This window comes from Colletotrichum aenigma, assembly GCF_013390185.1.
Source record: "Colletotrichum aenigma strain Cg56 chromosome Unknown KSG_Cg56_contig09, whole genome shotgun sequence".
Lineage (NCBI taxonomy): Eukaryota > Fungi > Ascomycota > Sordariomycetes > Glomerellales > Glomerellaceae > Colletotrichum > Colletotrichum aenigma.
The window spans coordinates 527,637-550,894 of record NW_023500915.1 but is presented as its reverse complement, the minus strand read 5'-3'; the positions used below and the strand labels follow the sequence as shown (position 1 = coordinate 550,894).

Here is a 23,258-nt window from a genome sequence, read left to right as displayed (position 1 = left end):
ATGGCCCGTCCCTCCTCGTCCCCCAGTTATCTGATATTTGACTCGCCCTCGACTCAGAGGCTAGGAACTCTGACAAGAGCTCATCAAAGCTAAGCCACCCCAATGTTCCTGCACGGTCAACGATCGGGCACCGGCCCTCTTGTCGTCCAATCCAACCGGCCGGAAAGGAAGCCTTTGGCTCGAGTCGTTCGCCGCGACCAGAATGCCATCTCATCTTGCATCTCCAAGCGTCTGCCGCCAACATCCTTGATTCCTCGTCATGTCCCGAACGTCGTCAGCCCCCTTCCCAATCCCCCTTGCTCACCCCTCCATCATCGTTCGCCTTGAAGCGGTCATCCTCGATGGCGCTGCGGCTCACCACCACCACCACACTCGGGCCCCTCTTGTCTGCACATCCGCTTGAAGTCTCGAGTCCCCCGAGTGACAAGGACCATTCCCTGTTCATGATCTGCCATGGGCTTTAGTCCAATAATCGGTGGCTCCCCATCCACCTGCGTTGTGCCCTTGTCAAGGCCGCCTCTCCCGCAATCGCACCAAGGCCCGCCGTATGAGAAAAGGTCGGACGGACGAGCCCTCCGACATATACAAGACGATCGCAAACCCTGGCGCTCGGCCATGGGTGTCTTTTTCTCCCTCTTCCATCTCCTTCACCAAACGTGTCAGCTGCACGTCACTCTAAAACTCTATTCTGTTTTGTCTCTTTTCTAGACGAGACGAAAGCTGCAAGTGCCTTCACTCCTTCGGCTCTTGCTTCTGTCGTCTTGTACCGACCGCACTGATCGACCTGATCAGACAGTTTTCCCCCTCTTTAACCATATTCATATCCACCCTCAATTTTTCTTCTTTTTAATCCCTTCATGTCGAACTGCCGCGTACAACTGTCTGCGCTGCGCTCCTCCGCGAGGTCATGGAGGTTGTAATTCCACCACGAGATCATGGGCCGTCCTACAGATATACTTGGGACGAGGAAGGGCAAGTTGAGAGAGTAGAAAGGTACAGTCTACTACTGACGGATGCGGCCTAAAACCTTGAATGCGGACTTACATGCAGCATAGAGTCCCACACCAAGAGATCAGAGAACTCACCGAACAGGAGCAACGGCAGAGCACAGTCAGCAGACAAACGGTGCAATGGCCTTTTCTCCGCCATCAGAGTTCCGCGTCCGACGTCGCCTCATCAAGGCCGTTCACCGGCTTCACGGGAAGCTTTCCAGGGCCGAGTCTAGGACCAAGTTTTCCGTTGGAACGGGAGCGGGAGCCACCGAGGAGGGCAACATGGGCTCCGGGCAAGCGTAATTCCACAGCAACAATTCTCGAAAATATCGTTCCCGACTACATCGTCAACTACATCAGAGGAGAAACACCAGAGACCATGGCAAGGAAAAGGGAGGAGAAAAAGAGACAGACGGAAGGGGGCGAACTGGCAGCACAAGCGGCGGAACGCTACCAAGGAGAAGGATTCTATGATGAGGCGACAACACACAGCATGTCGACAGCGTCAGCGAGCGAAGATCTGGAGCGGATGATGCCTCCGGGGGGGAAGCGCGGCGGCCAGGGTACTTTCAGCAGAATGAAGTCGGGGTGGAGGGCCGGCATCGCAGTGAACATCGTCATCGGCTTCATCATCCTCATTGTCGCCATCGTCTGCCTGGTCCTGGCGCTGGTAGTTGTCGGAATGATCCGGGGAGAGAGCAGAGTGTACGAAGGATCTTGCTCCAAGGCAGATGAGATCAAGTTCGGACTCTCCGTGGCCATCAACGTCATCGTCATCATCCTTCTCGCGACAGCCAACTACGTCTTTCAAGTACTCAGCAGCCCGACACGCACCGAGGTCGAAATGGCTCACGAGGAGCATCGTTGGCTCCACATTGGCGTTCCTTCCTTTAGGAACCTGCGTTTCATTTCCAAACCCAGGGTTGTCATGGCGGTCATCATTATGATGGCGGCCGTCAGCACCCAAGTAATGTCCGTCACAACTATGGTTTACTTTCAATTACGTGTGCTGACCGTCATTAGATATAATGCTGTAATCTTTACAACAATGCCGGGATTCGCCCATCAAATCCTTTTCGTCACCCCGAGCTTCCTTTCCTCCGGCCAGTTCAGCAATGCGTCTGCGACGAACGCCGGCGGGCTCTCGAGATCCGACATCCTGACCCTGCAGACCCAGGCATCCCAGAACAACCTGACGAATCTCACCATTGCCGACTGTCTGAACGAATTCGGAGGTGTGTACCAGGGCGACTTCAGCGCCGTATTGCTGGTCACGGATTCTGCCTCGACCAGCAACTCCCTCGTCCAGACGGCGAAATCAGGCTCCTCGCTCTCTCAATTCGTTGACCCGACGAACCCTTCCTCCATCAAGATAAACGACACAACCGCCGAGTACTGCCTCGCCCGGCCCGAGTCACGCGAATCTTGCTCAGTAATCCTCAACGGCTCCCTGCTTGGCGTCATTGCAATCCTCAACCTCGTCTCCGTCTCTGCCATTGGCGCGGTGTACTTCTTCACCGGCTTCGAGCCTCTCGTGACGCTCGGCGACACTCTCGCATCCTTCATCACCCACCCAGACCACACCACCAAAGCCTCCTGCCTCCTCGACAAGAAGGACGTCACCCAAGGCCGCTGGGGCTACAATGAAGCCAAGTACTGGACTTCCAAGGAACATTTCTGGTTCCAGACCCCCAGCCTCTCCCTCTGGGCTGTCTGGTTCCTCACCTGGGCCGTGCCTACAGGCCTTGCCGCCGCGGCGCTGGCGATTCCATTGAGCCAAGATACATCCGCCAGTCTCAGCGCCTTCGGCCACGCTCCGGACCACCAGTTGTACATTCTCCCCAATGGAGCCGCCCGCGCAGGCTTCGCCCTCGTCGCGGCTCTCCCTCACCTCCTCCTCGCCGTCCTCTACCTCACCACCAACATCCTCCTTTCCTCCTACTTCCTCTCGCACGAGCTGAGCCAGTACGCCCTGCCCGGCCTGACCCTCCCCCTCCGCGTCAGCTCCGGCCGACCCCTCGGCGCGCAAACAACAAGCCTCTACCTCACCCTACCGCGCCCCTTCTCCTGGCTCCTCCTCGTCCTCTTCGCCGCCGCAGGCTTCGTCCTCAGCCAGTCGGTAGTGATGATCTCCGTCGACTCCCTCCCCGCCGCCAAGGACGCAGACTTCCCCGCCCCCCTCAACGGCGTCGGGTTCAGCGGCGTCGGGCTCCTGGCCCTCCTCGCGCTCCTCGTCATCATCGCGGGCCTCGTCCTCGGTCTCGGTCTCCGCCGCGCGGATCCCACGCCCACGCGGGTCGACGGCGACCCGTCCGGCAACCCGCTCGTCCTCAAGGGAGGGAGCTGCTCCGCCGTCATCAGCGCCAGGTGCCACCGCTCCCCCGGCGACGTTGGCGCCGCCTGCCGCGAGGTTGCCTGGGGTGTCGTCGCTGAGGGCGAGGGAACGAACGTCGGGCACGCCACGTTTTCGAGTTTGCCCGTCACTGTTCTCAATCCTGTCAGGAGCTATGCTTAACAGGACACACACACACACACACACACACACACACACGCTTGTTCATGATTTATTTCTCGTTTGCTTTTTTTCTGTTCTCCTTACCCCTTTTTGGGGAGGCCGGCATCTATCATCATACATCATTGTCTATTGTTGTTTCTATTCGGCTGTACATAATCTTTTCGGTTCCAGTGGGTTCATCTATCAGGATGACGGGACCACTTCTTTTTCTGCATCGCAAACCAAAAATACGGCGCGACGAGTCGGGGTTTCAGGTGGGAACAGTATGCATGCATTTTAATGGTGTTAATCGGGGATGGGGTTTCACGCATGAACGCGACGGCACGGCGACAACCACTCAAGAGAGGGAGTGGTGAGGTCGGAAATAGAGATGGGAAAAAAGGAGATGTTTGTTACGTGCGGATTTGGGATAGGTCGGATCATTGTAGTAGCTTATACCCTAGTGTTTTGGTTTGGGAAACGGGAAACGACCAACGAAGGACGGGAAGAACAAACACGTACAGATGCCGCCCCTGGATGTGGCGATGAGAGTTTCAATCGGAGCTTCAATGTCAAATGTGATTTCTACGCCTTTTAAGCATCAAACCCTATGCATCTGACGCGTGTCGGCGAAGTGAATGCGGGAACGAGCGTTTCCTGGTTACACATTAAAGCCGCCAAAAATGTGGCTGTATCTTGTGCACAGACAAGAAGCCCAATTACTGCGACATTCCTGGACGCGACGTTGTTCTTCAACCCCGTCTCTCAAACTTGAGGAGAAAATCCTGAGCACCCGTGTCAACGAGATGCAGGCAAGAGAAACGATATCGAGAGAGAGAGAATACACGGCATTTCACAGAATCAGAACGATTTCGGCGCGTCAAAACCCGGCGGCCTCCTTGCCCTCGAGAGGGCGAAAATGTGCGATGATTTCGCTAGGGAGGTACTAGTGTACATTACAGGAGTTCCAGTAGCGACTGTGTCCCGTCTCGTCATTTGTTTCCCTCGTCTGCCAAGATGCAACTTTTGTCAACGGGGGTTGGCAGATATGTCCACTGGTTCCCGAGCTATTGGTATCAGAAAAATGGACGTGTTGTGTCCGCAAAGTCTTCCACGGGAAGAAGGGGAAAATGGTAGAAGGAAAAAAAGAAAAAGTTCTGTGCGATGAAGTCCCTTCTCGCGGTACGCCTATGCTTGCTTCTTGCTGTTTCGAAAGTCCCCCATCCAACAATTCATGTTAAGCAAATTATTCGTACAAAATGCGGTGAAATACCGCTCATAGTGTTAGGCGACGACGTCGATTCATGTTCAGTCCTCAACAGCAACCTCGTCGGCCGGCTTGACTGCATTTGATATGCTCGACTTGACGTTCCCCCTTGCTTTCTCCTGACTCTCGACAAAGCGATCCCAATGCAGGGGATCCAATGCCCGCAGTCCTTCACGGACTTGATCGCGGTCCTCGTGGAAAACGCGCATGATACCCTTCTGCTCAACCTTCTCAGTCAAATCCGCGTCATCAATCTCTTCGATCATCTGGTGAAGCATGGCGGTATGCTTGGGATCGAGGCCGACCTCAAGTACGCCACTGAGCAAGCCATAGTATTCAGGCTTGATGATGCCGGAGCGAATCTTGTGACCAGTTCTGTGAATTCTGCCTTCTTCCTCAATGAGCGCCTTGGACGTATGCGACAACGTGGAGTTCGTGCGCGGCAGACCAGGTCGGACTTGCAAGCCAGTCTCATCTTCGGGATCTGAAGGAATAGTTCCTTGGTCAGGGTCTTCGGTAGAGGACAATGATGTGCCCAGCCGATCGCTTTGGCTGGGCATTGTGCTTTCCGAGGCTTCGTCGGTCGACACTCGAGTGTCGGGGAACTCATCCTCGAATCGCTTGATAATATTGGCCAGTGTGGTGTCGAGGAACATCAACTTGCGCAAGTTGTGTTCATCTTCTTCAGGGTTGACCCTAGCCTTTGACAAGGCAGGCTGCAATCGCTGGCGAATCTTGCGAGCGCTTGCAAGGAGATGCTTCGACATGTCTTTGGCCTTTCCAGGAGGAAGCTTCGGTCGAGGGCTTGCCGGCACTGGCACGCCATCTTCAAAGTCTCGGATGAACTCGCCAGACTGTCTTCTCGACTCATCTCCTCTGTTCTTCAGGCAGCACGTAAGGGCCTTCACAACTCCCGTTCCACCGATGACGTAGTCATCATCCGGGGCCGACTCGTTGTCTGAGGAATCGTCTCTCAGCACGTCGTGGCCAACCAAGTGTGCAAGCACATCGGGGTAAGGAGGAATTGGGCCACCAGGTTGAGGCCCTTGAGTCTCGGCCAGAACCGTGGATATAACATTGCTGATGTCTCCCATGGGGAAGCGATCCATGTTCCGCAAGCAATATGCCACAACCTGTTTGGCCAAAGCCTTGACAATCTCGCCAGAGTTGTCGCCAGGGGGATCAATGTCGACACACACGATCGACTTGGAGACTCGTGTGGCAGCCAAGAAGGATGCATACAAGGCGCATGCTTCTTCCTGAGTCTCCTCAGTCTTGGCATCCGTAAGCTTGACCAACTCTGGATTCTCAAGGAAGCTAATGTGTGCTAGTAGCTTCGCCTCGGGAAGGATCTCTGTGAGAGCGATTGCCTGCTCAGAAGTCATGGCAACATCGGCTAGGTGGATGCGACGCAAACCATTGAGCTTCGGTATGTATCTGGAGATTGTTAGTAATTATCAGCCATGGTTGAGTGGACACAAATTACTTGCGCAAGAGACCAATAGCACTAGGATCAGATTTGCATAGATCCCGATTGTGAGAAAGGTCGATAAAGCGAAAGTCCTTGAGCTGCGCAAGCGCGGGGAAGATTTTGCAAAGTGAACCGGGCTTAAGGTTGCATTCAGCCAGACTGAGTGCCCACAAAGAATCCTTTTCTGAGATCGCGTTCGCAATCACGTCCATGTAATCTCGGAGATCATTGCCGCCAAGATCCAGGCCCTCGCAAAAGCTCTGGGAGAGGTATCTGGCAACGTGTTGCAGGCCCTTATCATCAATATTGTTGTGAGCAAGGCCCAGACGTTTGACGCCACACTGGTTAATACCATCGATTATCACTCCGAGATCATCCGGATTCAGGTTGGTCTCTCCTAAATTGACGAGCTCGAGTGTGGACCCAGCCAATCTTTCACCAATAGCCTTGGAGAAGAGTGTTGCTGCGATGTTCTGGGGTCGCTCATCACTGGAATGCCTCAGCAAATGATGAGTGTGACCATTTCCATTTTGAGCTGATGCGGGAGGTCGAGGAAAGGGGATGGTGGATACATCGAGAAATTTGAGCGTTCGGCAGAGGTAGATGAAGAGGCAAATGTGTTTCCAGCCTTCGGGTCCGATCTTATTGTTCTTGAGAACAAGGCGTTCGACGAATCCTCCCTGGATTGTGAGGCCATCAGGTTGGGTGTGCTTCCGCCGCCTAGATTCGGGCTTCTTTGTAGCCAGCAGGCCGGCGAGGATGACTCTCAACCCCTCGTCTGAAAGGCCACAGTTCTCCAAAATGAGCTCCTTGACCGGGACGACGGCTAGATAGTCTCCCAAAGTGACGAGGTCTGGCAGCTGGAGCCAGTAGCCTGTGAGGTCCAGCTTTTGCACCATGCCGATGTCGGATGAGCAATTTGAAGGGCTGCTCAGCTGCTCGGTGATCTTCTTAAGGATCGGCGTTTCTCTCAACTGGCAACAGCGCCGGTATATCCTAACCGGGTTTGTCGTGGGAGATGCTGTTGTCTTTGGTGTTGCAGCTGGCGTGCCTTCGCTGGAAGAGTCGCTGTCGTCGACATGAATCTCCATTGGGATCGTGCCATTGGCCTCGGCTTGTTTCCTCTTCTTCTCTTTCCTAGCTTTCCTCTCCTCTTCGCTCTTCTTTTTCTTCTCCTTCTTCTTGGTATCCTTCTCCTTGTTTTCCGTGAGTGGGTTTGCAGTGGTAACTTCGCCGTCCTTCTTTTCCTGGGCCGGGTCGGTTCCTTCCCTTTCTGGCTCCTTGGGTACGGGCTCGCCTGTTTCGTGGATGACTCCGTCGCGCTCCTTTTGTTCCTCGAGCGACTTTGGGTTCTTGAGCGCCTCACCCTCACCCTTTTCTGTCACTTTCCGGGTCTTCGACTTCTCAAGGGGCTTCTTCGTTGGCGTATCCGTATCGACATACTTTGGCATTGGCGCGATTTCAACATCGACGCTGAATGCGACCCTTCGAAGTTTCGCCTGGTGCAAGTCCGAAATCTGACAGCGCTCGCGATTGCGGTCAATATTCAGTACCTTTCGCTCGACCAGCCCATGGGTGCCCTTCGCGCCTGGTCCCAAAACACCGCCCGAGGAAGACAATCGGCGAAAGACTCCAAGGAAGCCAGCCTGGCCGCGGCCGGGAGGCGCTGGTGTGTATGGCTGGTCCCCATCGTACTTGGCAGCGTGCGGGAGCACTGCATTCTTCGCAGGAGTCACCTTCGGAGGCACCGGACCTGAATCCTTTGGGGGAGTGTTCTGGGGCTGTTGGTTCGCTTGCGCGTTATTGTTGTTGTTCGGAGAAGAGGAAAACTTGGAAGAAATATTGGAAAACCACGAGTTGCGGCGGGTGGGCGGAGTGCCGTTGGGACCCGACTTCTCGTTCGACGGACTTCTGCCTATGGGAGGACGTCCCACAGGAATAGGCTTCGCGCCTTCTGTTGAACCTTTTGTGGCGTCTGTCGTCGTGCCATTGGTGTTTCCGTCGCCGTTGACGGGAGGCTGGCCGGCGGTCGGAGAGGCAGGGGTTGGTATCTCTCGAGGGGTGGATGTCGAGGATCGCCGTGCTGTAGAAGGCTTCAGCGCCTTGTCTGTGAGTCGCATTGCGGATTAGTAACCGGAGGTTTGTATGTTTGGTTCAAAGAACAAGATGGGCGAGAATGGGGAGCAAAAGTCGCGGGAAGTGACGGGTTCTTGGATATAAGCAGCGGGCGCGAGACCCAGAGATGCGGCATCCATTGGCGAGCGGTCGCAGGCCGGGTGCTGCTTATCTGGGCCGACTGAGCTGCTGGGTGGGATGCGGATGCGGGCGTGGTAGGCTCTGGGCGGCTGGCCTGGCATAGGCGAGCAGCGAGCGACGAGTGTGACTGGGTGACTGGGTGACTGGGCGGGCGATTTGCGACTGGGGGCAAGCACCAACTGCCCTGGAAAATGAGGTCAGATGGGACATGATTGCGTACCTTTTGGAGAGCCGTGGGTCATCCAGCTAACATCTACTCCATGAACCTGCTCCATATTGTATGTCGCAAAGATATCAAGACTAGGCGTAGAGGTGAACGGAGGGCCGCAACGGGCCAAGAAGACGAGGTCGTCCGGCTGGAGGCGAGGAGGATGTTCGCCGGAGGGAGGAAGCAGTGGAGGTTGACTTTCGGGGAGACAGAGGAAGGTGATGGAAGAGGCGAGGTGCGTTCAGCCCCGGCGGGCGGGTGACTTTTTGCTGAATGCGAAAGAGGGCGGGAGGTGGAGGGTACTTCGTTATTCACTTGATCCCCGGACCCTGGGAACCGTGGGACGGGATGGGTGTGGTGGCTCTCTCCTCTCGGTACGTAGATGCGGGACGGCAGCAGTGCCAGCAGCAGCAGCAGCAGGAGGAGGAGTAGGTAGGATGAGGAGGGAAGCAAGGAAGGAAGGAGGCACTGGGATGGAGGAGGGAAGCACCACCGCGAGATGTGTTGTTGTCTGTGTCTGCGTCTGCGTCTGCGTCTGCGTCTGCGTATCGTTTCCCTTCAGCTCGTCTTCCCTGGCGTGGATTGATGGATTCCTCGCGGCGTCCGTCAGGCACTGCACTCCAGCAAGGTACGAATAGGTACGCACCTCAGCAGTATTCCGGGCACTTCATTTCTTCTAATGCGTGGAAGGAAAGGCCGGACGTGGCAGCTTTAGCGGGGTTCATTAACCTTTTTAGAGGAGAGGCATCTCGTCATTGGCAGGAGATGGGCAGCGCCATGGCCCAGATTGGAGACAGCACGCCTTGGCTTTCACTCGTCCTGCGAGCCTTATTCTCGCACAATCACGGACGGCACTGAGACTCGCGAATAAGCTCTCGTCGGCACCGGGCATGCTCGCTCGCAAAACATAACATTTCACCGGATGCCTTGGGCTCCTTTAATTACTTATTACTCCGATTATGGTAATCAAAATCCTCATGTCAATCCGGCTGACAGATGCTGGTCCTGGCCCGGTGGGAAGTCCCGCGGCAACACCACCATCGGACGGACTTGATCATGCCATAACATCGGCCACTTTTTCTCCCTTCTTTTCTTCTTCTGCTTCTTCGCCCGTCCGGTACTCTCCATCCTTTCCTTGTCTACCTCAGGCACGCTCCTGAAGCTACTGGACGGGATTGACACAAAGCCGTCTTCACTCCCAGCTTTGGGAGCAACTGACGTGAGCCGTCCTCCGGCTGAGGCGACAAGCCAGATCGCCTCCCGCTTACAATAGCAACGCATTGGATGTCTAATAGGCCTAGATCGAGCTGGGCGCGATCCGGAGGTTGCAGCTAGCGCTCGCAGCACCGCCAACGCTACTGCCCCCCAAAGTCTCCAGCACACGGCGAGAAAACACCGGCGACAGCGAGAGCGACGGTTGGATGACAGGCATTGGCTGGTGGTCCTCAGGTACTCCGGGCTCCTCCAGGTCCTGGCCTGTACCTACCTGTAGGTGACCCGTGGACCCTCCGCTGAGCTGCCGTCAACAGGTGGCCAGTGGATTGCTTCCACCGTCTTCTGGTTGGACGACACTGCCGTTCGCCCCCACTGCCCAGCGGGGTTTGGCAACGTCAGAAAAGCCGCGGACCGTGGGTATGACCGCTCACCTGCTGCCGCCGCCAGTGCCAATGCCAGTGCCAGTACCAATGCTCAGTCAGTGGAGGGCAATCATTTCCAAGAAGCGGACGAACCCCTCCTCCAACTTGTGCTGTCTTGACGACTCGCATCCTCGAGTCGAAGACAGCGACGCCGTGCTTCGTCTCACACTCACCAGAGGCACCGAATCGTACCCAAGGTCTGGGCTCATCCGCATCGGTCCCCGTCTCCGGCCGTCTTGCAGAATGCAACCTATCACTAGAACCGCACGCTACTGCACTGTCACCTTACAACACCTCAGGTCGCGAGACGTGGATGATCTCAAATAAGCAAGGCTCTTATTAATCTATCCTCCTCGTCCAACCTACAGTCGCCCTACATGTCTTAGCTTCCTCTGCCTTACAGCCCACTACGCCTCTCCCAGCCTTGATCTCGTCTCACGCCGTCCTCGAAGCTCGCCTCTGGGTTCCAGTCCTGAGGAATTTCTGCTGCACAAACAGAGTTCGCACTTGCCCATTGCAGCTGTAGCTGAGCCCTCCGCTGGCCATGGCGGCGCCTTGCGGGCGAGGGCGATTCAGGGTCCAGATGCCTCTCCACGTTTGCATTAACTGATAAAGAACCGGTCCCTGGATAACGACTTGCTGTCTGCGACTAAGGTAACTCAATCCCGTACAAATGCACATGGGCCACTGTACATTCGACTCGGAGTCTCTGGTCGACTGACTGACCGCCCCCTGAGCATCGCGAGATCACGGGGGCCGCCTCGCTTCCTGAGAAGCGGACATCGCGGTTGGCCCTTGAGGGTCTCCCCTGCTCCCATCCAGCGGTGTCCCCCTCCCTTCTAAAAGAAGACGGCCGGACACCGCCAGAAAAAAAACAATTGGATCATCCACCATCAACCCTGCAAGTCGCCCGGGAAGGGTAGGGGACGGTGGGCTCTCTTCTCTCGTTCTGCAGCAATGCCAATGGCTCTTCGCACAATTGCCCCGAAGACAACCCAACAGACACAGACGCCTTTCCTCTTTTCGCTCCATGAGATGATGTGCTTCGGGGCTTGGTGGGAAAACCGTTTCCTGGGTCCCTCCACCCCGCTGCCGCCGTACCCTCCGTCCATCCCGTAATTCCCGCGCGCGAACTGATGAGATGTGCCTTGTTGTGCAACCATTTGGACTCTCAATCCCTCAAATCGAGCAACTCACATGCCGCGGACCCTCTCTTTTACCTCATGTCGCCATCAACGCTTTTCGGACACTTTGTGGGCCTGGCCCTCTCAACCCCTTCGCATCACTCCTCTGCCTTGCAGTAGCAGCATCGCGTCCAAGGGGGTTAGGCGAGACACAAGCCTTAAGGCACTCGGTTTCAATCGTCCTTTAACTGGCCATTCCGACATCATCGACCGCCAGCCCCCGCCAGATCCATAAGGCTAAAAGCACGATATTGAACCATTGCCGCTGGTGCCATTCCGGTGCCCTCCGACCCCGGAAGTTGTGAGGCAGGGAACAGAGAGAAGAAAAAACCCGCAGATGCCATCTCTTGATTCTCGACCTAGATCGTCATTTTTCACCATTTCCCTGGCGTGATCTGATATCATCGGTGCTCCTATGCGGGGTCTCGTGCCCTGGTCTTGGCCTCAGCACACGCCTAAACCTCGTCTCGGTGCAAGCTAGGCCGCCGGTCAACCACCATGCCTTGGGATGCCTTAGCGAGGATTCAAGCATTCGCCGTCGCACCGTCGTCGTTGTGGCCGGCACACACACCACTACAGTAGCCAAGTCGGTTAGCCACGGTTCATGTCTCACGCTGTTGTTCATTTTTATATCGACTTCAATGGTTGACGTATGGCATTTGGGATATTCTTATTGAATTGTGTTAGAGTTCCTTTCCCTTGACCCATCATAATCCCCTTCCGGATTTTGTTTGCCTCATAACTCCGACAGACTTGAGAAAAAAGTCATGCCAAAACGTCAAAATGCCCTGATGTCCCCACGCGTGAATGGATTTTTAGCCGCTAGATACAACAACAAGCTTACTCCTCACGGAACTCGGCGATGCGCTGCTTGACGCGCTCCTCCTTCTCCTGCTTGGTCAGGCGCTGGACCTTGAACTTCTTGGACTCAGCCTTCCACTCCTCCTTGGTCTTCTTGGAGCCCTCGGGCTTCTTCCAGGGGTCGGCGCGGATGGCGGCGTGGGCCTCGGTGTAGAGGTCCTCAAGGCCGTCAGCCTCGACGTCGTCGTCGATGTACTGCTGGAACTGGGACTTGAAGCGCTCCTCGTCGTCGTCGGCGAGGGTCTCCATGTACTCGGCAACGTGGCCACCGAAGATGTAGTTCTTCAGGGTCTCGGCGTCGAGCTCCTTGGTCTCGATGTCGTAACCAGGGAAACGCTTCTCGGAGTGGGGGACGAAGATGCCACCGTCAGAGGCACCCTTCATGGCGCCGAAGACACGGGCACCGGTTGAGGTGCGGTGAAGACCGACGTCAAGGAAGGCCTTGAAGGGGCGGCGCTCACCATCGTCGGTCTCGACGGCCTCGGTGAGGGTGTACTCACCATCGGCCTCCTCGACACCAGTGAAGTCCTTGTCGATGCCGAGCTTGGAGAGGGCACGGCGGGCGATCAGGAGACCGGTGGCGTAGGCGGCAGCCCAGTTGGTAAGACCGTGGGTGATGCCGTAGGCGGGGAGCTCGTGGGCGTAGGCGGCGACGAAGACCTTGTCACCAGAGATCTCGGAGGTGACGATTTGCATGATGATGTCGCGGTTGGTGAAGCGGACCACAAGACGGTACTTGGGGGCACCGTACTTGTTCTTGGCCTGGGTGATCAGACGCTTACGGGCATAGTAGTCGGTCTTGCCCTGCTGTCTGCGCTTGTACTTGGTCTGGAAGCGGCTGTTGCGAGGTTCGAGGTCAGTACATTGTGCGCACAATTTGTCGCGAATGCCAATTGAGAACTAACCTGTAGTACGCGCTGTTCTTCACCAACTTGTGGAAGGCCTGTCACGATTGAAAATCCCGAGTCAGCAATTTGCGCTTCAGATTTGGCCCTCGATCCGAAGCATCTTGCTTTGACTCCTTTCCCCAAGAGACATTTCTGCCTGCAGCTAGGGCCATGCCAAATTCATTTGATTTTCATGAAAATACATTGTGGCGGAGTGTAGTCGTAGTCGTCTTCACTTCGATATCGAAGAAATGGTGTGAGTTGTCTCAACTTACCATTTTGACGGTATTGGCTGGCGGGCGGTTGGCTCAGCTAATTGTCGATTTTTGGTGTTGTCGTGGGTTGTCGATCAGAGGGAAACTTTCGAGGCCTTCCTTCCGTGATAAATTTGTGTGGGCGATTTTTGGCAGCCCTAGCGAGTGCCCCACTATCGATCGCGCCTGCCGGTCGTCTGCGAACTGGTCGGGGACGAGTCACGGGACCGGCGGACTTCGGTCAGTCACGAGTCACGTGGAGAAACCCGCTAGCAGGGAGTCCGTAGTGGATTGTCAATTTGGTCCTACTGCCGAGGTCCACGGGAATTGTCACCGAGGTGGGGGTCGAGCTTCCCCCAGGTTTCGGCCCCGATCAACCGTCTCCGCCTCCAGAGCGACGCGCTGAATCGTGGTACAAGTAGATGGTGCACATCTCGCTTTCTCAATAACATGGAGTCCTTCGAGGGATCAGACACCTTCTTTGTTGATCATGTGCTTGAAGCCGTAGACAGCATGACTGGATCCAAGCAGCCCAAGGTCCTCCTCTTCGACATTGGCGGAGTGTGTGTAAGTGACCGTCTCATCTCTTCAGTCCTCGCACTCGTCGGCGGTCTCGGAATTGCGACTGCATGGCGATGAGGTCAATTGGTTTACCTGACACTCCCTAGGTCGTCTCGCCCTTCCAATCCATTCTCGACTACGAGCTCAGTCTCGGCATCCCGCCAGGATGGGTCAACTACTCCATCTCCAAGACGAGCCCGACCGGTTTCTGGCACCGTCTGGAAACGGGCTCAATACCTATGGATAAGGCCTTCTTTGAAGGTTTCAACAAAGACCTTCACGATCATGGTCGTTGGGTGGCATTTTACACTGCACAGCAAGCCAAGAACCCATCATTACCAAAGGAGGTCCCGCCTGTGCCAGACATTGATGGAGAGTATTTATTCAACACCATGATGACCAACTCGATCCCCCCGGATCCATGGATGTACCCAGCGTTGAAGAATCTGAAAGCCAGCGGTAAATACATTCTTGCCGCTCTGAGCAACACCGTCGTCTTCCCGGAAGGGCACAAATTATGGACGAAGGACTTTCTCGATCACCCTGTCCGCAGCCTCTTTGACGTCTTCATTTCGTCAGCGCATGTCGGCCTTCGAAAACCTGACCCGAGGATATATCAACTTGCTGTGAAGACCGTCAATGAGTATGCGATCAAGAACGCAGACTCCGAGAGAGGCCGGGCCTTGGGCTGGGCCGATGGTGTCAAGCCAGACGATATTCTCTTCCTCGATGATATAGGCGAGAACCTCAAGGAGGCTAAGAAGCAGGGGTTTGGAACCATCAAGGTCCACCTTGGCAGGACATATGAGGCTGTTGAAGAGCTTGAGAAGGCTACGGGTCTGGCATTAGAAGGAGATCACCCAAAGGTCCCTGTTGAACCAAACCTGAAAGGAAGCGGCAAGGCTAAGTTGTAAACATGTATTACATTACATCTCTATGTTTCGCATTAGACTAACAGAGCCTTGCGACCTACATATTCCGGGCTACATAGACATACAGGGCATCGACGTTCTCAATTTTGCCATCGACAGCATCCTTTTCCCATTCTTCCCGAAACAGTGCTCTGGCTTTATTCTTGAATTCGTCCGTCGCCATGTTGATTGTCAACGGCGTGCTGATAATCCCGTCAAATTGCTCGTCAATTTGGTCCATGCCGTAGAACGTGCTACCCTGACCAGTTAGTTTGTCCATCGACTCGATCTTTTCCACCGTATAGCCGGCCTTCTCCAGGATCTTCTTGAATGAGTTCCTATCCTTTATCCACGTCCTGTTACTAGGGAATCTGGTTCCCAGTCTATTCGCCGCGCGCTCTAGCAAAAGCCCGATCTTGAGGTTGTTCTCGTGGGTGATGTCAACCTGCAGCCGCCCGCCAGGCTTCAGGTACTTCCTCCACGAAGCGACAACTTGCTCTTGGTTGTCGAGGAGGACAAATGCATTGGAGCACATGATGACGTCGAACTTCTTGTCCTCGAGTTCTTTCAACCCGTTCAGGTCCGTTATGTCGTGGTTGAACAAGTGTATGTCCGCTTTTGGCTTGAGACGCTCTTTCTTCTCTCTTGCCTTGGCCAACATTGCGTCTGTGATATCAACGCCGACAATCTCGCCCTCTTCTCCCACTTGCTCCGCAGCAATGAAGATTTCAAGCCCGGTACCGCAAGCCAGTATCAGAACTCGCTCGCCCGGCTGGACGTCGGCGAGCGCCATGAAGCGCTTGGTGTAGTCGGGATGAAATGAGTTTTCATAGTTGTCGGCCCGCGCAGTGTACATGCGCTTTGAAGAAGCGGCCTGTGTTTCGGATCCGAAGTCCATGCTGTGCGATAACAACAGGTGTAAGTTTTCCTTGACTATTGTGGATTCCAAGTCGATGGCCAGTCCGAGAGTCGACTGTTTTGTAAATTCTCGAAACTGTTGAGCCGGTGCGGAGCAGTGATGTCAGTGGCCACTAGATTGATTTTATCTCCTTAAAGTCCGGATAACTGTTCAAACGCGCCGGACAACGGCGCACGATCTGACGATCTGCACACTTGCATCTGTGTGTACGCGTTCTTATTTCACCAGTTCCTCACCGGATGTGACACAAGTCAATCGGTACCCGGCCGGGATTTCCATCGCCTAGATCTTATCGATTTGGAGAAGAAGTTCATAGCCTGACATGAGTGGTCGCACTGATCTGGCTGGGTCGCATCAATGATTGTCTGAGTGTTAACAATGAGGGCTGCTGCTTTTCAGTGTTGACTATTCGCGAGAAAATTGAGCTAAGCAAGAAGAAATAGGGCTATTGAAACGCACGACAACGTCGTCTATCGAAGGTTGAGGGATATCGGAGCACGCAAAAGGCACAATTATTATAATGCAAGACTTTGATTTGCCCATTGGAGTCTGCGCCATCCGTATCGATGCTCGCCACTTATCCGACACCAACGCTACCCAAGTTCGCATCACGCCAACAGGGCATTCCTGTTCTCTCTCGTGAAATTTGTCATCGACTCTTTCTTTCTAGATATGGATTGAGTTTTTGCGAAGGTTGACTGCTTTTGAACAGCTCAAGACCATTCATAACGTCGCGCGGATCGCTATCTGTCTATAAAAGTAGATGACATGATCAATCACCATTGCTGGCGGGAAGGCATTGCTTTTGGAAAAAGATTTTCCATTTCTACTTGTCGGTAGCAGACTTTCGAGGGCGTTGAGCTCGAGTTATGGCGATGAATGGGTCCACAGCACAGCCTGGGTGGTGGCCGTTTCGTTGACCGGCTGGCAGACAGTACCAGCACCACCTATGCCAAGTCCAGCGCACAACTTCTCATTCGCTCCGCAACCGCCGACGACAAGTCTTCCGCACGCCATCACCTGCAACACTTTTTCCACTTTCTTCCGTGATTCTTCGCTTCATGCTTGCTAATAGATACTGCGGCGCCATTTCCAGACCCGAGAGACTGGATCCGAGGGTTTCATCGTCGGCGGTGAGTCCTCTTTTGGTGTTCATACCGCCAACGGCCAACATGGCGAACAGACGTGAACCTCCAACGACGTTAGCTGGGTAATTGTCACCAGCACTACAGTTCTCCGTGAGAATCCATTCACACAGACGGAAACACTGTACATCGAGGTCTCGCAACATGGGCGGCGATGGACTTTTTGAACCTAGGAGTACCGTCACGGTATGAAGTCTGCTGTTCCGGCGGATATTACTCACTACTTGAGCGATGAGAACAGATCAGACGACGCTAAAGACTATAAGAACAAGACGATGTAGATCACGACAGATACGGTTAAAGGGACGGCAATAGTAACGATACCAGTTAATACATAAGTTGTTGAACATGAGAGTACGGAAGTATTGTCCGGGATTCCACCCAGTTGGCTGTCACTTTGCGGCCCACGGCTTCTGCTATGTTGGAGTGTGGCGTGGCTATGGCCCAGGCCTGTAAGCCTTACCGAGGCCTCCTCAGAGGCTTTCCCGTCACTCAAACTCCTATAAATGATCTAGAATGCTTGAAATTGGCCATGATAGCAATATTGCGGCATCGAGGACCCCGTGACAAGAGCTAGTTCTCAACGTCAAACCTTGAATATTCTTTGCAATGGAGGCCCTCATTCAGACATCATGGGTGAAGAATACCACCGAGCTATATCGCTGTCTCGACACCCAATTCAATGCTTGTACCACCTGCCGAGGATATTCTAAGAACAAGACGACTTGTGGTAACTCAATAAGCAAAGTCTCCCGCTCTCAGATAACACCCGTCCTGCTCAACATCGTCGAAAGCGGAAATATTAGCTGCGCGACCAATCATTTAAAGACTCTCGCTTCTCTTGTTCTCTGCAAAAGATATCACCAAACTCAGATTGCCGAGAAAGTGGCACAATGGAGAAGCCGCCTGATCTCGTTCCTGAGCCACGATGCTGCGGTAACTCAAGAAGCGGATACCAGAAATCACCCGAAATCGACTAAAGCTTCAACTCAACTCAGCGGAACTCGAGTCAACATTCTCAAAACACCAGCTGCGGTTCAGCCATCAACATGTTCTCATGCTGAAGCGAAACCAGGAATATCGTTGATAAATACCGTGGTTAAAGAAGAACAAGACGGACAACACGTCAAGACTGAAGCTGTGCCTTTTGCTTCGGATCCGCTTGAAGACACAGTCAAAAGCAATGACACCATACACACCTTCGAGCCCTACTATCAACCCAGACATATCGGTATGATCAATAATGACATTGTCAGCAAACTCAACAGGCCTTTCATGAAGAGCGAAAAAGAGGGCTTTGCCAAAGGCGAAGGATACATCTATGGCTATCAACTGCCTCAAGACCATAAGACGACAAGCCTTAAGGCCTGCCAAGTGGTTAAGATGGGCTATACGAATGATTACAAAAGACGTATGAGAGAGTGGCAGAAACAGTGTCATTACGAGCCACAACTTGTCTTTGCATACAAAGTCGCGCATCACGTCAAGATGGAGAAGATCATCCACCTATTTCTGCGCAACTATCAGAGAAAAGAGAAATGCCCCGGTTGTCCTGCGCAGCACCACGAATTCTTCGAAGTCGACGCGTCGACAGCTGAGGCAGTAGTGAGGATGTGGGCGGTATGGGCTCGACTTCGACCATTTGATGACGGAGGCAGTCTGTCGTCATATTGGTCTCAAAAGATCGAAGAAATGAACACGGAAGGCCCTGATTGCTGGGAAAAGCTGATCTTTGACAAGGTCAAGTAGATCTGTATACGACCTCCAACGATGACTTTGGCGCATCGAATTTTCCTTTTCGTCATGAAAGTTTCGAGGAGTGCTGCCTTTGTATTCCTTGTCATTTTAAGCTTTAGCTGAAACGCTTCGAAGGTTCGTTCTCGAATACCAATGGAACTCTCGAATACCAATGAAATTCACAATGTAGTCCTACGACTCTCGAATCATGTTCTCAGAGACCATTCCTTTTACCCCTTGTTGTCAAGCACATATACCATGTTTTACTGAGGCAGACTTCCACAAGATGTTGTGAACTAAGCACAAATTAATATTCGAAGAAAATTCTAAGGAAAACACCCGCCTCGCTATGTAGACTTTACAGTTGAAATGTCGTTGTGAAATCTTTAATCATTTCCAAAATAGTCTTTCCCTTCTCTTTAGTAACGTCGACTGGGAAGCTCAACAGGAGGCGCAGGCGCACTTGGCATTTCAACGGGAGCGGTCGGGTTCCTCCATGCCTCTGAGCCGTACACTTCCGCTGGCCCCCATCCGGCGTAGGTCTTGTTATTATCCGCGGTGTACTGCAAATTTTGATCAACTTGAGTAGCTTCGCTTTGATCATAGGTGGGAGGTTTCTGAGATGATTTTCTCCACGAAAAGAAGCGACTGCTCCTCCCTTCGTTGTTCTCCTTGCTACCCCTGTTGCGACGGAGAAGGTAGACGGCCGTGACAACAGTAACGCACACTATGGCAATGCCGCCGATGACACCGCCGATAATGATGCCTGTGGTATTGGGTGTACTGGAAGAATCTCCATCACTGTTATCTTGTCCTGCTGGAGTGGCTGTCTCGCTGGCTGCAGCAGTAGATTCCGTGGATGATTGTAGCGCACCCGTAGCTGTCGCTCCTGTCGAGGTTGATGACGTCGAGGCTTGCGAGGATTTCGCATCTGTTGATATGCTTGTGGTTTCGGTTTCAGAGGCTGTCGATGAATCGGGAGTTATAGTAACGCTGGGAACTGCCGCAACTGTTGGGGATTGGAAGAGGGTTTCTACGACAGCTTGAGCGCCGCACGCAATGTAGGAAAAGCCGCCTTCATAATCTCCCTTGAGAATGACAGTTGAGCAGTACTGATTTGTGCTTGAACTGATAATAATTAGGCTGTGCTTGTCATACTTAGTCAGAGCTACTCACCAAGTAAACGTGGTGAGACCCTCGATGCCGGTCTTTCCACAGCCGTTTGCACACGCATGTCTGTCTTCGCAAGCTCCCGCCAGCCCACAATCTTTTGGAGATATCACTGTAGTAGGACAAAATCCCCAGAGGCCGTTGTTGATATCAAGGCGACAGCCGTATCCGCCGTCAGCAGTCCGGAACTTTGTCGGGTCGCCGTCATAGTACCCGCAGGTTTTGGATCCGATGGAAGTGACCTGTCGCCGCCGGAGCTCTTCATCTGTACCTCGTGTGCTGTTCTTGGCTGGAGGTTGCGTAGGCTTTGGCGGCTGAACAGCGGCGTACTTGAGGTTAATGGCCCGCGGGGATGCCGCGATGGTGAAATGCCGTTCGAGGGCGAAGAGGAGGAGAAACAGGATGTTTACCCGAAGCATCCCGAAGTGGAGGGTCTTTGAACGCTGAAGAAGAGATAGACTAGACTTCTCGGGAGGATCTGCGTGTTTGTCGACTCCGCAAGTGTGCAAACAACTTGATAAACAGGGGCTTCGTATTCTCGATGGTCGTGTATCTTAGACAAAGTGATGAAAAACCGGTTTCGAATATTAGTAATTATGGACTGGACGATCAAATCCAAAGCACTCTCAGTGAAACGAGAGATATCGTGAAGTCGTACAATGACAAGCGACGAGGGGAAAATGGACTCGGAACACGAGGAGACTCGGACGAGGAAGGGTGGAATACGCAACTAAGTATGTAGCATCCCGTCAACCCGATCACCCAGACCTCTGGGCGAGAGGTCACATAGCAGGAGGAGTCGGCCAACCTCGGAGGCCCGACGGCCAGCCGTGACAGAGAGCCTGACTTTGCTGCCTCTCAAGTTATCGCCATGGCGGGAATGACGGCACCTGCCTGTTTTCGTTTGCCTGCGACCCGACAGAGTGGTTGACCCCGGGCAGCTCATCTCCCTCGACGAATCATACTCAAAGCAGTCGAGTCTTGAGCGCCTCTAGCTGTGACATCCATGCAGCAAGAGGGGGCAAATTTCAGGGCACGTCGCAGCCTGCTCACGACGTAGAGAGAAAAGGCGTTGGCATCGGGCAAAACTTGTGAGGCTGGAGGTAGACCAACAAGTTAAGCAAAGGGAACCAGCACCAAAAGAAGATAATGCTGGTAGGAGAGTGGATGCACCAAGGCCTCGATTGCGGGCCCAGAAGGATCATGACCCAACCACGGCCGCCATTTTAATCGCGCGGTAAACGCCCTGAGCCTGCACCAACAAAAGACAACCGGGGCGGGATGTGAGCCTTTCTCGGGACCCCGGTCAACTCGACGGACAACGGCACCAACAGTTGTGTCTGAGTGGTCGGCGATGTCTTGGACGAACAGGGGCCTTTCGCTTCCAACATCCACCTGAGCTGTTGTTGGACCCCCCGAGAAATGGCCCCCGGCCTTCTTGCGCTCTTCTCTCTCGGCCATACGTAATTTAATCGAACTTAACCTCTCTTCCCCCTTCTACTTCGCAGCTCATCATTGTCGCCTTTCACGGTGCGTGATGGTAGTTTGCGGCCCTTCATAACTGCCATGGCGAGACGGAAGCTCGTCCTCTTTGCGCAGGCCTGCTCCGTCGGCTTGCTGCTATTCAGCCTGTTGGTCGCATATGATCTCTTTTCCGGTCGCGAGTACTTCGATGTCGCGTACAAACCGTTCCGTGAGTGCCAACTTTCTTTCGGACGCTCATGATATCTGCTTGAGCCTGGAATCATTATTACTTACAATTGAACCAGGGAAGCCTCAAACCGCCGAACAAACGCACGGAGCGTCTCCACACCACGGAGACGATGGATCAAAACCCACGGTAGCATCGCCGGCCCACGTCCCGGCGCACACGCCGGCACCCACGAAAACGCCGATACAAGTGCCGACACCATCGCCGACTGCTGACGCCGTCAGCCCACCATTGCCGGACGGCAACCCGGATCATATCAAGAGCGCTCCCAAATACATCAATGCCATCCTCGACCCCGAGGACAAGAACTTTCCCAGGCTAGACTGCCCCCGGCCCAACATCGACCGCTATGAGTACCTCAAGCCTGCCTCGAAGCTGAAGAAGCCAAAATTCTTCCTTGCTCTCAATATCCGCCAGAAGGCCGATCTGCTGCCGCGGCTCATGGGCTCCATCGTCGAAGCCCTTCGTTTCTTCGGTCCTGAGAGCTGCGTTCTCTCGGTAGTGGAGGGAAACTCCAACGACGGCACGTACGAGATTCTCAAAGAAATCACCAGCGAAATCGAGAAGCTCGGCACCGAGTATCACTTCGCCCGCAGCGACCTCGATCCGGGCGCAGGCGACCGCATTAGAAAGCTTGCGGAGCTGCGAAACATGGCCATCGCGCCGCTGGTAAACAACCCGCTCAAATACGCCTCGGACACGACTGTTCTCTTCCTCAACGACGTCTCCATCTGTCTCGAGGACATCCTCGAGCTCGCCCACCAGCGGCTCTATCTCGGCGCCGACATGACCTGCGGTTTTGACTGGACGTACGTGGGCGCAGACCCGACCTTCTACGACGTCTGGATCAGCCGCACCATTGCCGGCGATTCCTTCTTTGAGATCCCGCCCGATGGCAACTGGAACTCGGCCTGGAACATCTTTTGGAACGAGGCGACGTCGAAGCGACGGTTCTTTGACCACAAGCCCATCCAAGTCTTTTCCTGCTGGAACGGCGCAGTGGCCACGACGGCGCGGCCCCTGCTGGACCAGCTCATCAGGTTCCGGGCGCCAAGCCAGGGGGAGTGCTTCCAGGGAGAGCCCCAGCTGTTTTGCAAGGACATGTGGAATATCGGGTTCGGGAAGATTGCGGTCGTCCCAAGCGTCAACTTGGAATACAGTGACGACGCAGGCAGGAAGATCAAGGCGGCCAAGGGCTACACTAGCCAGTGGGTTGGGGACGAAGACAAGAAGGAAGATTTCAAGCTGGATTGGAAAGCCGATCCTCCCGAGAAGGTGAAGTGCATGGGTAGTTATGACAAACAAACTTGGGAGCCCTGGAACCAGGGGCTGGAATAATGAAATGTTTTGTTAAGAATGAACCGTGTCTCAAAATCGAGTGTCCAAATTACTCAACTATGTACTGTGTTTTAGGCCCATCCCCCATAAAAAGCATGTCATCTCAGTCGTAACAATTTCTGTAGCAACCAGTCACTCTGGCATAATGCGCAGTTTCTAAGACAACATGAGTGTCCGCAATGAGCAGAGACTCGTAAAAGGCTTCGCTCATCGACGTATCTTCTCCGTTCCACAATCGATTCAGATGAAACCTGA

General features: G+C 54.0%; 7 protein-coding genes across 7 annotated transcripts; 3 read left to right on the top strand and 4 right to left on the bottom strand.

Annotated features, from left to right (window-relative positions):
• Positions 1 to 907: 907 nt before the first annotated feature.
• Positions 908 to 3,507, top strand: CGCA056_v012884 (uncharacterized protein; the record flags this gene model as incomplete). The annotated part of the gene is made up of 3 exons (XM_037328128.1): positions 908 to 993; positions 1,056 to 1,964; positions 2,016 to 3,507. 3 exons carry the CDS (start codon positions 908 to 910, stop codon positions 3,505 to 3,507), a joined length of 2,487 nt encoding a protein of 828 aa, XP_037173218.1.
• Positions 3,508 to 4,794: 1,287 nt separating this feature from the next.
• On the bottom strand, positions 4,795 to 8,344 carry MHP1 (MAP-homologous protein 1; the record flags this gene model as incomplete). Its single annotated transcript, XM_037328127.1, has 2 exons — positions 4,795 to 6,190; positions 6,240 to 8,344. 2 exons carry the CDS (start codon positions 8,342 to 8,344, stop codon positions 4,795 to 4,797), a joined length of 3,501 nt encoding a protein of 1,166 aa, XP_037173297.1.
• Positions 8,345 to 12,349: 4,005 nt separating this feature from the next.
• Positions 12,350 to 13,535, bottom strand: rpl-5 (60S ribosomal protein L5; the record flags this gene model as incomplete). The annotated part of the gene is made up of 3 exons (XM_037328126.1): positions 12,350 to 13,208; positions 13,276 to 13,313; positions 13,533 to 13,535. The coding sequence occupies 3 exons, from the start codon at positions 13,533 to 13,535 to the stop codon at positions 12,350 to 12,352; spliced, it is 900 nt and encodes a 299-aa protein (XP_037173181.1).
• A 426-nt stretch (positions 13,536 to 13,961) lies between these two features.
• ACAD10 (Acyl-CoA dehydrogenase family member 10) lies at positions 13,962 to 14,986 on the top strand (the record flags this gene model as incomplete). Its single annotated transcript, XM_037328125.1, has 2 exons — positions 13,962 to 14,078; positions 14,180 to 14,986. The coding sequence occupies 2 exons, from the start codon at positions 13,962 to 13,964 to the stop codon at positions 14,984 to 14,986; spliced, it is 924 nt and encodes a 307-aa protein (XP_037173279.1).
• Positions 14,987 to 15,041: 55 nt separating this feature from the next.
• arsM (Arsenite methyltransferase) lies at positions 15,042 to 15,881 on the bottom strand (the record flags this gene model as incomplete). The annotated part of the gene is made up of 1 exon (XM_037328124.1): positions 15,042 to 15,881. One exon carries the CDS (start codon positions 15,879 to 15,881, stop codon positions 15,042 to 15,044), a length of 840 nt encoding a protein of 279 aa, XP_037172875.1.
• A 3,322-nt stretch (positions 15,882 to 19,203) lies between these two features.
• Positions 19,204 to 20,373, bottom strand: CGCA056_v012879 (uncharacterized protein; the record flags this gene model as incomplete). Its single annotated transcript, XM_037328123.1, has 2 exons — positions 19,204 to 19,912; positions 19,961 to 20,373. The coding sequence occupies 2 exons, from the start codon at positions 20,371 to 20,373 to the stop codon at positions 19,204 to 19,206; spliced, it is 1,122 nt and encodes a 373-aa protein (XP_037172733.1).
• Positions 20,374 to 21,520: 1,147 nt separating this feature from the next.
• CMT1-1 (Alpha-1,3-mannosyltransferase CMT1) lies at positions 21,521 to 23,003 on the top strand (the record flags this gene model as incomplete). Its single annotated transcript, XM_037328122.1, has 2 exons — positions 21,521 to 21,647; positions 21,724 to 23,003. The coding sequence occupies 2 exons, from the start codon at positions 21,521 to 21,523 to the stop codon at positions 23,001 to 23,003; spliced, it is 1,407 nt and encodes a 468-aa protein (XP_037172734.1).
• Positions 23,004 to 23,258: the final 255 nt, after the last annotated feature.